At 28.9% G+C, this 13,023-nt stretch overlaps 4 protein-coding genes and 1 long non-coding RNA gene across 5 annotated transcripts; all 5 read right to left on the reverse strand.

Annotated features, from left to right (window-relative positions):
- Nucleotides 1–33: 33 nt before the first annotated feature.
- Nucleotides 34–1,354, reverse strand: LOC139092831 (uncharacterized). The gene is made up of 4 exons (XM_070643376.1): nt 1,054–1,354; nt 829–992; nt 625–710; nt 34–413 (listed from the first exon to the last, which is right to left on the reverse strand). The coding sequence occupies exons 1-4, from the start codon at nt 1,119–1,121 to the stop codon at nt 186–188; spliced, it is 546 nt and encodes a 181-aa protein (XP_070499477.1). The 5' UTR covers nt 1,122–1,354; the 3' UTR covers nt 34–185.
- Nucleotides 1,355–1,487: 133 nt separating this feature from the next.
- LOC139092762 (uncharacterized) lies at nt 1,488–4,448 on the reverse strand. The gene is made up of 6 exons (XM_070643296.1): nt 4,232–4,448; nt 3,716–4,159; nt 2,213–3,472; nt 2,055–2,145; nt 1,767–1,968; nt 1,488–1,697 (listed from the first exon to the last, which is right to left on the reverse strand). Exons 1-6 carry the CDS (start codon nt 4,284–4,286, stop codon nt 1,488–1,490), a joined length of 2,262 nt encoding a protein of 753 aa, XP_070499397.1. The 5' UTR covers nt 4,287–4,448.
- A 1,171-nt stretch (nt 4,449–5,619) lies between these two features.
- Nucleotides 5,620–6,474, reverse strand: LOC139092879 (uncharacterized). The gene is made up of 4 exons (XR_011544646.1): nt 6,197–6,474; nt 6,036–6,130; nt 5,908–5,981; nt 5,620–5,774 (listed from the first exon to the last, which is right to left on the reverse strand). It is a non-coding gene; the product is annotated as an uncharacterized lncRNA (long non-coding RNA).
- A 626-nt stretch (nt 6,475–7,100) lies between these two features.
- LOC139092583 (uncharacterized) lies at nt 7,101–8,378 on the reverse strand. Its single transcript, XM_070643039.1, has 4 exons — nt 8,169–8,378; nt 7,957–8,111; nt 7,816–7,901; nt 7,101–7,744 (listed from the first exon to the last, which is right to left on the reverse strand). The coding sequence occupies exons 1-4, from the start codon at nt 8,234–8,236 to the stop codon at nt 7,520–7,522; spliced, it is 534 nt and encodes a 177-aa protein (XP_070499140.1). The 5' UTR covers nt 8,237–8,378; the 3' UTR covers nt 7,101–7,519.
- Nucleotides 8,379–10,015: 1,637 nt separating this feature from the next.
- Nucleotides 10,016–12,696, reverse strand: LOC139092582 (leucine-rich repeat-containing protein 15-like). Its single transcript, XM_070643038.1, has 2 exons — nt 12,550–12,696; nt 10,016–12,484 (listed from the first exon to the last, which is right to left on the reverse strand). Exon 2 carries the CDS (start codon nt 11,111–11,113, stop codon nt 10,052–10,054), a length of 1,062 nt encoding a protein of 353 aa, XP_070499139.1. The 5' UTR covers nt 11,114–12,484; nt 12,550–12,696; the 3' UTR covers nt 10,016–10,051.
- Between the last annotated feature and the right edge of the window lie 327 nt (nt 12,697–13,023).

A 13,023-nucleotide genomic window follows, 5' to 3' on the forward strand; every position in this document is an offset into this window, starting at 1 on the left:
CTGAACAGCTAAAGTTTATTCTTTCATGATTAATTTATTTAATTATTTTCCATAAAATATACATCTATATTCAAAATATATTGAGTTTCTTTCAAAGCGTAAAAGTTCATCAGAACGTAATTTCGTGACCGTCTCTTGTCACAGTCCATAACTTTCTCACTCTATCGATCAGTTCAGTTTTTAATTTATGATTTACAAATTTGAATAATTTGATTTTCATATCTAGGTGCGCAGTCATTTCTTATTTTGACGTATAAAGAGTATAGAATCATAAATATGAAGTATGCAATAGATCCAAAGAGAACTGCACAGAATATCCCTTCTCTTGATATTGATGCTATTCCTCTAAAAACAATGGTAAATGTTGCAAAACCTTGGATAATAACAGCTGGAATTATTTTTCCTGGATCTCGCTAGAATAAGAATATTCAGTGAATAGATTGAGGTAGAGTTGACAGGACCTTGGGAGTCTGGACTCTAAAAGTCTTAAAAAGCACTTCAACTATGAAGTTGCTTCCCAAATAAAGTGGAGTCGCCTCCAATAGAGTCCGGACTCCACTGAAGCCGTCTCTACATTAGAGTCCTGCCAGCTCTGGTTTGGGGCAATTTTGTTAGTTCTCTTACCTTTTTTATTCCTAACAAGAGTAGAATGTTGATTATTATGGAAATAATGTTGTATACAAGGACGAAAATTGAAGCAAATATTAAGACTGAAATTATTAAAAATATTAATTAATTAAATAGCAGTTCTTGGAGTTGATTAAGGTTTTGCACGAATCAGTCGACTCAAGTCAACTCGACTTCATACAAATGTCCTTGATAAATTACATGGTTTGAAAATTTGACATTCCGTGATTGAAACTTCAGACAATAAGTCATGAAAGTCGTCATCTTGCAATATCTCACGAAGTTCCTTGCATGACATCAATGATACAGTTATCAATACGATGGAACCAAAAAGGATCATTAATATTCCACTTATTATGCCAAGCCTAAAAATAGAATTTTTTTGCAATTTTTTTTCACAATTTTTGCAATATTTTTAATATTTACCATCCAAGTATCTTTCCACCAGTTTCAAGCTCAAGACATAGACACTTTTTAAATACTGATATTTTCATACTGAAGTTAGCTTTAAGTTGATTTTGAAAATTATGAATTTTTCTTATCAAAACTTTAGGAATGTCTCGTTTATTTTATGAAAATTTGCAATGCACTGCACTTGTTTATTTTCATGCATCTAATGATTGAAATTATTTCTCTCTTGAAAATTTACTCTCTTTTATATTAAGAGAGTTGAATGTCAAAAAATATTAATTTTAAAAACATTTACCGCTAATAAAATTTGATATAATTTAGAATGGGAAAACTATAACTTAATTTTTGTTCTAGCTCATTAAACTTTATTTTCATATAATTTTATTTTGTGATAAAACGATCATACATTAACAAAAATTTTGCATTAATTCTCAATAACACAAATAAAATTAATTCTTGACTAAATTTCTATTTCTGGTACCAAATAATTTTAAAAAAACCAAAAAAATCACGTTAAAGAAATAAATCATAATAAAAATTACTAGTATTAGGAAAAATAATTCCTCCAGTCTAATCACTTCTGTAAATACCATAACAACAAGTGTTATAATATCAATAAGTTGCAGAAAAACTGCCGGAATAACCTTTTTGTGACTTCTCTTTAAAAATAAATAAATAATTAATTTTTTTTAAATTGGAGTTATATATATCAATTATTATTTACTTACAGTGTATATTCCTATGAGCAATAGAACATTAATCCAAGTCGAAATTAAAAAAGCAATACCAGGATATAAATCGAAAATTTTACTGCGGCAAAAATGTTTATTAAAATATGAATTTGAATTTTTTTTATATTTCTTGCAAATAAATGATAATATGCTTATTCCTTCTTTAGCCATAATTGGTGTTATAATTAACAATTTGAACCTAAATCAGAAAGAAAAGAATAAATGAATAATTTCAGCTTCTAAAACTTTGAGATTTATCATAATAATTAAAAAAAAAAAAATTACAATCCTATGATATATCCGGCTAAATAAAGATCAACAAAATAGCAGCAGCGATAAACTGTAGAATAATGTATAATTTGTTTCCAAATTGAATCTAAAATAAAACATTAAAAAATAATTATGTACTACCGAAGTACAAATATAGATATATATGTATGTACCTGTCAGTTTTACCGTTTCTACTTCTCTTTTTATTTGCTCTTCAACCAAGAACTTTTGCATTTTTGGCACGACTTGATTTTTGTAATAATCAAATAGAGATGGAAATAAAACCATTGTTTCCTCTAATTTGTTTTGCTGATCGTCATACAAAGCAATTAAATGTGGTACGCGAACAATCAGTTCAGCTTGCTGAAGTTTTTCAGGATATGCATCAAATACAAGCTCAATGGTAGGTTCATGTTCAGCAAACTTAACACATTCTTCAGCAACTTTATGGAATAAATTTTTATTTGCAATATCTTGATTTTCATATGGATTTGCATAATTATTGTACACTAAGTTCATCGCATAATGACACAACTCATGAGCAATAGTAGATAAAGCTTTATTTTTTGTTTCCTCATTCAACAACTGCTTTGCACCAATAAAAATTTTTCCGGTAGGATAATAAATTCCTTGAGTGTATTCACTTGTTGTTGGGTCTACAGTATCAACAGAATCATTGTTAAAATCATAAATAATTTTCATTTTCCTTGATGTTGCAACAATTTGAAGAACTAAATTGATACGTTCATCATGACTGAGAAGTTTATAAGCATTTCTAATATTTTTAATATTTTTCTTCTCATTTTGATCATTATGAGCAACAAACGAATGAGCCATAAGGATGTTTATGTGATAATCGTTTAGATTTTTGATATATTTTATATTAATATCTCGAATTCTTCTTTTTTCTTTCTTTGAGAAATTTTTTACAATATTTTTTTCATGTGGTGCAAGTTGAATACCGCTCGCTAATAATAATTCATATATCTCAAAAGACTTGGCAATTAATGCAATGCTGGCTGCTGAGTTATTCGATATAGAATAGAAGTATTTTAGATTGCTGTAATTGCGTTTTACTTCTTTAATTTTTGATTCATTCTTATTCCGAATTGCAGTATGAAAATCCTCAATCTGTTGATAAAATCGATTGAAATCTTCAGATAGTTGACTTTTATCGAATCCTTCCGCATATTGTATATCATTTTGGGCTAATATAGTTAAAGCATCTAAATGTTTTCCGTTCCAAGCAAGTGTTTGAATGTTGATTCCTTGAACTTCCTTTTCCATATTTGGAAGCTTCAAAAGGATTTCTAATACAAAAGCATTTCCTGATTCAGCAGCAAGTAGAAGCAAGTTGAATTTTCGATAGTCTGCTAGTTTTTGAACATCAACTTTCGTAAGACTTGAGTTTTTTAAATTTTCATTTGAAATTCCTAAAAAATTATTAAAATTACGTTATTAGTTTTTATCAAGACATTAACACTGCTAAATGTATATTTATACAAAAATACTTGATGTAAATTCAATACAAAATATAAATTCTAGCGACACAAATGTAAAAGATGATTAAAATGTAAATATTTTGATTGAAAGGCCAAAAGTCAAATTTAAAAACTTGAAGCTTCAAAAAATGCAGGTTATATAAATTTGAATGTACAATTTGTATAAAAACATACCAAGATGTTTCCTTTTCAATGAATTTCCCAAGAAATCTGTGATAAAGCTGTAAACTTCTCCATCTTCAGAGTTAAACTCATCTTTATAATGGTTGATGGTTAAGAATTGCTGAATTTCCTTTGATTTCCAATAAATTAAATGTTTGGATTCAGTTTCAGATGAGAAAGCGATGACGATTGATTTTTTTCTATATTTCCTTGCCAATTCATTAACCTGAGTCGCACTTAATTCATTTATAACTTCATTAAATTCAATTTTAAGTATTAAAACTTTATCAACGTCGGAAATGTTATTCGTCGTCACAGAGCTTTGCAAGTAGTAGAAAAAATTTTCAATGCTTCTAAAGCCATATTCTACAACTTCAATTTCCAAGTTATTTTCTGATGAATTTAGATCTGCATTTCTCACAAAAACCTCATATAACTCAGGTGGTTCAGTTGTTGCTTGAGTAGAAATTTAAAAATATAAAATTTTAATTTTTCATTTGGAACTGAAAAAAATAACTAATGTGTTACCTGTATTATTCCTGGAAGAAATTAAATTTCCCATTCCTTCTATAATATTTCCCATTTGTTGAAGCAAATTTCGTAAAAAATTGTTAATGATTTTAAAAAAAAAATGTCACGTCTACTTGAAAAAAAAAATGATAAGAATGAAACAAAAAAATATAAAATCACGAAAAACTAAAACTATCTAAGGGACCGTTCACTTATTGCGTTACGCAAAAAACGAATTTCTAGAATCTTAATAGATTTTCGGAACTTTAAGCAATTCAACTAAGTCTTGATAGACAGCATTGATGAACAATCTATAAGAAGAAAAACCACTTTTTTGGTTGTTCATTATTAAGCTTTTATGGTTTTTTTTTTTAAATATTCAAGATCAAAAAATAATTTAAAATCGTGTCGCATCACAAAAAAGAAGAAATAAACCCGAATGACAAGTATACGTTGTAACTAGTGATACATGCGTATATACATGTATTTATAACTAAGTTATATTGAAATAATCTTATATTGATTCATAACATATAAAGAAAATAAATCCCGATCAACACATAATTAAAATTCCCGAGTGGACAAAAATAAGTTATAACTACTTAATTGCAAGTTAATTTCCAGTAGATGACTAGTTCTAACGTATTTTTTCCACTATGGATTCTGTCAGCACAGCGACGAGATGACAGTCTACTAAGAACCAAGTGACAATCAATTGCCAAATTCGGTTTTAATCGTCAAGTGGCTTGGAATGCAAAAATGGTGGCAAGATGTGCTGACCGGGTCATTCCTAAATCTTTATTATGTATATATAAGCTCAAGTATACAGCGCATAATTTGTTTTCAGTGATTGATGTGCAGTAGCCAGTTGAAAACTTTTGGATTTTAGGTTTGGGATTAAGGCAAGCTCTTGTTCCAATTATTAATTCAGTTACGTTATAAAACATTTAATAATTTTCTAAAATCATTCATGACTCATTCTTACATCTCACGTTGCGATGCCTAATTCTTAATTTCCGTCATAAAATTGCTGCATTTAAGAATCCGACGTATCTGAACTTCCGGAAAATCACCATTCAAATGATGAGATTTGATTCCGGGAGTTTAACATCAACGTCAACTTTCGTGATTCGCACTTTGCTACGTGTGCTGTCAAGTTTCTTTATATGTGAAGATATATGGAGTAAAAATTGAATAAAACAAAGTGATCTGATTATATTTAGTCATCAAAAAATTAAACGAGTGCAGTTTCTTAAAAAACTGACCCTTTCAGTCGTATAAGATTCAAATTTTTTATTTAAAAATTTTGAATTTGATTTTAAACATCAACCGTATCCAAACAAATTTGTTTTTGTTCAATTTGTTTTTGTTCAAATTTGTCATATCTTATATAAAAATAGGCACAAACTTCAACTACAATCACGAGAAATCCATATACTATAAAAAAATATGCACTAGGAAGTAATGTATCTGATGCTGATGGATCAAAGGTCATAAAAGTTAGTATTGTAGTTCCAGCTCCATTTAGAAAAATAGCTGCAAGCATTTGTCTAGAATTCCGCTATGAATGACAAAAAAAACTTAATTAATGTTTCTGCATTAACAATGACATTGTCATGATGTATAACTGGGAAATCAATAGGGTTCACCGAGAAACGCAGGCATCAACAGCAATTACTAAAACATTCACTTACAGTTCGCCATCCGCTGAAGTAAAATATACCAGCGAAATAAGTAAACCAAACTACCAAAACAAGCTTAACTGCAACTAAAGAAAACAAGTGTAAATATGTAAAATTTAGAAATTTTTAATTAAACTTACAGAGTTTCATACTGGTAGAACTTGAGTTTAAACAGATGATTATTGTTATTAATGTATCCAAAATAGTCAACGCTGTTGTGCAAATGTAAAAAAACCTTAAATTAAATTAACAAAAAAATTAATATTAAAATTTTAATTTTTAAATTCAAAAAGATTCTTACTCTTGGATTATCTGTTTACCCGTTTTGTGTTCGCAACACATAATTTTACCGAATATTGGCACATTCATGTTTTAAGTTGACTTGATTCCTTTAAAAAAAATTTTAGTTTAGATTTACTCAAAATAATTTTAGATGTTGACGAGATGGCAATTTATGTAGAACTGAATGTTAAGCTAAGAGTTTTTCTACCATTTTATTTTTGATACCGAGCGACACAAATAATGAAGACTCCGGCACGAAACTTTAAGAGTTACGTTTAATCTTTTTTTAAATAACAAAAAGAAGTGTCTTATTTTTGGCAGCCATATGGACGCCATACGGAAGAGGCTTCTTTTTGGTATTTAAAAAAAGATTAAAAGTAACTCTTAAAGTTCGGTGGCGGATTCTTCTTTCATTATGTCGCTCGGGTTTTTTTTCCCCTTTTTGTCTACAAAATTTGTTTTATTTTTCTGTCCTTTTTAAACTTCAATTTTGTACCTGAAAAATATTCAGTTGCATTTCATAGATCCTTTCCCCTCTTCATTATTATTTTATTTATTATTTTTTGATGTAATTTAAATTACATATTTTTGTAAAAGTATAATTATCCTGATACTTCCTATTTTGACATGACATTTTTACAGCAAACAGCCTAATTTCATACATATTGGTAGTGCATGTTAAGGAAAATCATTTAACATGTAAAAATTGGCTCTAATTCTAAAATTTAAATTTTTAGAACTTAAATAAAAATTCAAATAATGGTACGGACGCCGGTGAAGTCGCTTCCACATTAGAGTCCTGCCAACTCTGAAAAAAAAAATTGAATTCTGCAAAAAAACACATTAATGTTATCAAAACGTTATCTATTGTTCGTAAATAAATATGAATCATGGGCCATATTGGCTTAAATGACAGATGCATATTGTGTGAAATATATAATAAATGATTGAGATATTTATTGTTTGAAATGCATAAGTTTATGTGAATAATGTTTTGTAATTTTCACAACATAAACAGCACATGTCGTATAATCGATCCAAAGTCCAGTACCAGGCCGGTGTTATTCTGGTGTAAACTGAATCGTGCACAAATTCAGAGTTACATCGACCTGGTTTTGATTTTTGGATCGATCAATCGATGTGTGCTATCAGGTAAAAATTTAAATAAATAATCCTTGAGTGTTCGAATATAGGAGTTAATGTACACTTCTAGAGTAATTTTGTCCACTCTGGATCAAAGTTAATTGCTAAGTAACTACTCCAAGTTGTAGGATAATAATTTGTAAATCATGTGTCAGTTAAAGTCCCAAATAAATTTAAATTTTTTTGGATTCTCCCTCATTCAACAGTTCATGGTTGACAACTTCATATTGCGACTTGCCCGCTGTTCATTTCTTATTTTGACATATAAAGAGTAAAGAACAAGGAATAAGTAAAACATAAAGCCTCCAACAACTAATGCTCTGATAACTCCGGATATTGAAAATGTCAATAATTCTTGAATGACTGTTGATACAGTTCCAATGGCTTGGATGACAACAGCTGGAATTAACTTTCCTGGATTTCTCTAAATTATGTCAATTTTTTACCAAAATTAATAAATTTGAAGCAATTAATCTTAGGAAATTTATGACTTACTGTTCTTATTCCTTGAATAAGGAGAATGTCAATGAATGTTGCGATTAAACAGAATATCAATATGACTATAAGGACAATTACTGCAGCTAAAAAGAAATGAAATTTCTATTAAAAGTTCAAATGACTTTTAATTACTCTTACAGAATTTTAAAATTTTGCATTCCGGAATATCATACTCCTCCTTAAATTTCTCAAATTCATCGTTTGATTCCAGTTCATCACATGAAACTGCGACTATAATTCCAATTCCAATCAATATAAAAATCGAGCCAAGCGAACCAAAAATAATTCCTAGCCTGAAATGTTTTCAGTTATTAAGTATTTCGTGTTATTTTAAGCTTTCGCAGATTTACCATCCCAGAATCTTTCCTCCTGTTTCTAAACCAAAACAGCAACAGCTATCAACTCTTGGAATTTTCATTTTATTTTTCAATATTTAACTGACTTGTTTTTAGTTGTAATGAAGACACAACACTACCCAACAAAACAATCGCAAGTTTCATTTTTAAACCTTATCTTTGCCATGTTATCTTTAAATTAGTGGTGGTATACTATCTAAATATAAAGTGAGGAAACCGAGCAACTCATACACTGATAAAAATGATTTAATACTTTGTATTAGATTTGTATGAGAAAATCTAATACAAAATATTAGATTTTCCTCAAATACAGAAATATTGGATTTTAATACATTTGTATTAATTGTTTTAAGGGCGAAATTTAATACAATTGTATTAAGTCAAATTGTAATGGGGCAAGACCGTTTTTTAATTCAGCGTCAGATTTTGTTGTTTTCTGTCTATTTCTCAAAAACGGTAATACTTACAGAAATAACGAATACTTTGTGTTATAGAACTTTTTAGTACCTACAAAATGATATATCAACCATATTTCAAAATTCAGTCATTGAGGCTGTAGAGCCTGAAAAGGGTCAAAATCTGATGCTGAATTTTTGGGAAGGGTATTTGAAATTTTACTTAAATTAGTTCTTAACCAATTTCAATAATTTATTCACTGATTGAAAGATGAATGTAATGGCTACAAGTAATTTGCAAAAGTTTTTTAAGATAATTTTTATTAGTTAGGTTAATTAACTTTTTTAACCTTATTTTCTTTTGTGTACTTTCATTTTTCAACTTATGAAACCTTTTGTTTCTTTAAAACATTGTTCCGGGTTTAAACTATTAGATTAATAACAAAAAGTTATGAAAAATGTAGTTTAATTAACTTTTTTCAACCATTTTTTAAAGCACGTTAGAACTGAAAATTCAGCATGAATTTCAATATAAATTTAGTGCAATACTAAAGTTTTACATAAATTTTGCTTTTATATTCAATAAAACAAGCTAAAACAATAATATAATTAAGTAAATCAACAATTTTGTTAAATTTTAACCAATAAAATTTTGCAACGGTTTTCTGAATTTCAAAATTTTGAGCAAAAAAGTGTTGCTTAAAAAGTTGTTAAATATATTTTAACTAAATTTACTACTTTTTAAGGCTTTGTTGTACTAAACTTTGCTAGATATATTGTTATTTATGTAATTTTGATACTTTGAGAGAGATTTTAGGTGATAAAAGTGAAAATTAACGAGATTTACCCACTAAATATGTTTTGGTTAATTTAGCTAATTGCACGGTTTAAATCATAACTTTTTCAATTAAATGTGATAGAATATAATATTATCTTCAACTTCTGTGAATATAATAATATGATTTAGCTTATAATTCTATGAAAAATATTGATTTAAATATTTAATTTGCCAGTTAAACTAACTTAGAAAACCGCCATTTTGAAAATTTTACATACAAAACATAACTTTTATTTCTGGTTATTACCTAGTGAAAGAATTTTATCGATTGGATGCTTAAAAGTTGAGATATTTAAGTTTGAAAATTCATTCCCTTTTTTCGCGGTCTTGCCCAATGACACTTCACAATATTTTTACTAATAACACAATTGAAAAATGCTCCGCCAAGGAGGTTTTAAGGATCCTATAAAGCTCTTTTGTACATACCAAATGGAAGTCGTCAAAATTTGGCACTCAAATAGATCTCTAATAAGGTAGGATCCATTTGTTGTTAATAAAACAACTTTAGGGGAGCCCAAAAATTGTTAAACGTTAAGTACGAAAACCCAAAATTGTTCAGAACACCAATAGGTAAGATAAGATAAGGCATATCAGAATGCATCATTAAGTAAAGTATTCTTTCAATCTTCTTCGTTCCTTCTTTATTAGTCAACTTGACTACAATTTTGGACAAACATTAATATCAAGGAATCAAGTGATATATCTGGCATTCGAGCATTTATGCATGAATTAGAAATAAAGTTTGCTTCCTTCAATAATGTTTTTCTGTTTAGCAATGCTGAATGAATTTGAGTTAGTTTGTTTCCATGAGCTTTTAATATCTCCAATTTTGTGTTTTTTGCCAGCAAATTTGTTGGAAGCTTCTGAATTTTATTTGCGGATATATCCAAAGTTTTAAGATTTGTGAGCTGTTCAAAAATTTTATGTGGAAGTTTGACGATTTGATTGTTTGATAAATTCAGAACCTCTAAATTTTTAAGGTCTTTAAGGCTATTCTCATGCAAAGCCTTAATATTATTGCTGGCTAGAATCAATTCCTTGACTTTTATCAATCCATTGAAATCATTTTCACCAATTCCAACCAACTGCGAATTTTTCACGTCAATTTTTTCAACATTTTTATAAAAATTTGAGAATCCAGTTGGAAAGTATTGCATGTCCTGATTATAAACCTTTATCAGTTTCACATTGTCATTTGAATTTGCTGCCAAATGAGATCCTTCAATATTTGAAATTTGAATATTGTCACTGTCGATTCTAACGTCAATTATGTTGCATGTATACATAGAATCTAAATTCTCGTATTGGCAATCAATGTCTTGTGTTTCTGGTAATGAGCATTTTGAAGCAATTTTGGAAGTTTCTCCTTTTAGAGATTCTAGGTTGTACTTTCCACTTAAGCATTGATTGTTTACAAGATTGATTGAAATTAACTTTGTTAAGCTTTCAAAAGCTTTAAGTCCAATATGCTTAATATTGTTGTTTTGTAGATTAACAATTTCCAGTTCATTGTTGAATTTCAGCAGTTCAGCATGAATCTTTTGGATTTTATTGTCATTTAAGAAGAGATATTTAAGTTTTTTCAGTTCCTTGAATAAATCCTTGTTAAGAAATTTAATTTTGTTAAATCCTAATGACAATCTCTCCAAATTTACTGGATATGTGAATGTGTCATATGGAATATCCTCAATATCATTATAATCCATAAAAGTTCTTTCAATTCCTTCATATTGTCAAAATTTTCAATTTTAATTGAAATTAAGTTCGAGTTCTGAATTATTATAGACTGAATCTTATCGAAGACTGTTCCTAAGTTTATTGGAAGGAATATCATTTTGACATCTGCTGAATTAATAAAAAGCTTCTTAACCTGACTGTTCTTCTTTCCTTTGACATGCTTTCCAGTAGCAACAACTTCAGCATCATCAATTTTAACTTTAAGCTTCTCAGTTTGGCATGTGTAGATATTGTTCCAAGTGACAAATTGACACTCAAGACTTACTGTCCTCCATTCACGTTCTATTTCATTTCTAAATGATTTCAATTCCTGAATTTCTTTTGATAATTTTTCATTTTCATATTTTAATGTTCGTTCCTTTAAACTATCACTCGAATCCAAAGTACAAGCACCATTATTGGTGATCAAGTCATGAACTTTCTCTTCAGATTCCTTCAGCTTTTGGTTTGTCTTTTTGACTTCATTTGTTAATTTAACATTCTCCGATGTAAGATCATTGTTCAGTTCCTTTACAGACTTTAATTCGTCATTAAGTTTCTTGATGGAATTTGCATCCTTTTTAATTTGTGAATTCATTCTAAATTTGTCATTTTCAATGGTCGAACGTTCATCCTCGCATGTTATAAGTGAGTTATTGACATTTTTGTACTTAACTTCTAAGTCATTTCTCTTCTTCGATTCCACTGTCAGTGTATAATTCAGGTCTACAACATTTTTAATGAGCTGCTCATTTTTCATCAACAAAAATTCAGGCGCAGAGCAAATTTCATCAACTTTCAACTTTAATGTCAATAAAGCACTAATGTCATTAATAGCCTTTCCATTGACACATAGATTCTCATCAAGATTCAAGGCTATAAGATTAATGACGTTAAATACCCGAGCAGCAATAAACTTGAGCTTATTTTTTTGTAGGTAAATTTCCTTAAGCTTATGATTATTAATGAATAAATCACTTTGCAGCACTTCAATGTCATTATCTTCTAAATCGAATATCTTAAGATGAATTAAGTTCCTTAAATCCATATTATCAACATACTTGACTTTTGATTTCCAAAGTCTAACAATTTCTAAATTCGGAAAAACTGTATTCAAGTCAAATGGAAAATGGACACAATTGACATATTCCGTATAATATTGCTGCACATCATTCGTTGTCCTAGATTTTGACCATCCAATTGCTGTATCTATGATTTTATCAGTTGATGTATCAATTGCTGGCTTGCTATTTTCACACGTATCATAATGTCCATGTCCAACGTCTGAATGTTTTAGACTACAGATTATGACAATTTTTGCTAGTGACTCAGTTAGACATAAAGCGATAATGAACGAAATTCTGTAAAATAAAAACAAAATTAATTTATATGAATTTAAATGATAATCAATGGATGGCGTACTTACGATTTCATCTCATGAACTGAACTGACAATAAATGGAGAGGATTAATAATAACTTTAAACTTAATTCTCTCGAGTCAAGAGAAGAAACTTTAACTAAATCTCATTTATTGGAACTGAATGAGATTTTACTCACTAAATGTGCTGATCTTTGACATATTTCACGCGACATCATGCCACTGGAAGCTAATAATAACAAGAAATTTTTGGGAAGCACCTTGATGATCCAAATCTGAATGATTCAACTCAACAAGTTTGACAATCAGGTTTAAGCCGGCATTTACCAGTAAAAACATTAATATTTAGATTCCCACTCGTGATGCATGTTCAGAGAAGAACGAAACATTCGGCAGAAAATACCTGTCATTTAAGTATGAATCACATTTTGTTTGTTTGTCCACAAGTTTATTACAAGTGTCGCATAACACAAAACCTGTCAACCATATATGTATTGAATGAATATAGTAAAACAAGAAGT

The sequence above is a fragment of the Chironomus tepperi genome, unplaced genomic scaffold, assembly GCF_022539635.2.
Source record: "Chironomus tepperi strain 1889 unplaced genomic scaffold, CSIRO-AGI_Ctep_v1 contig_309, whole genome shotgun sequence".
In the NCBI taxonomy this organism is placed as follows: domain Eukaryota; kingdom Metazoa; phylum Arthropoda; class Insecta; order Diptera; family Chironomidae; genus Chironomus; species Chironomus tepperi.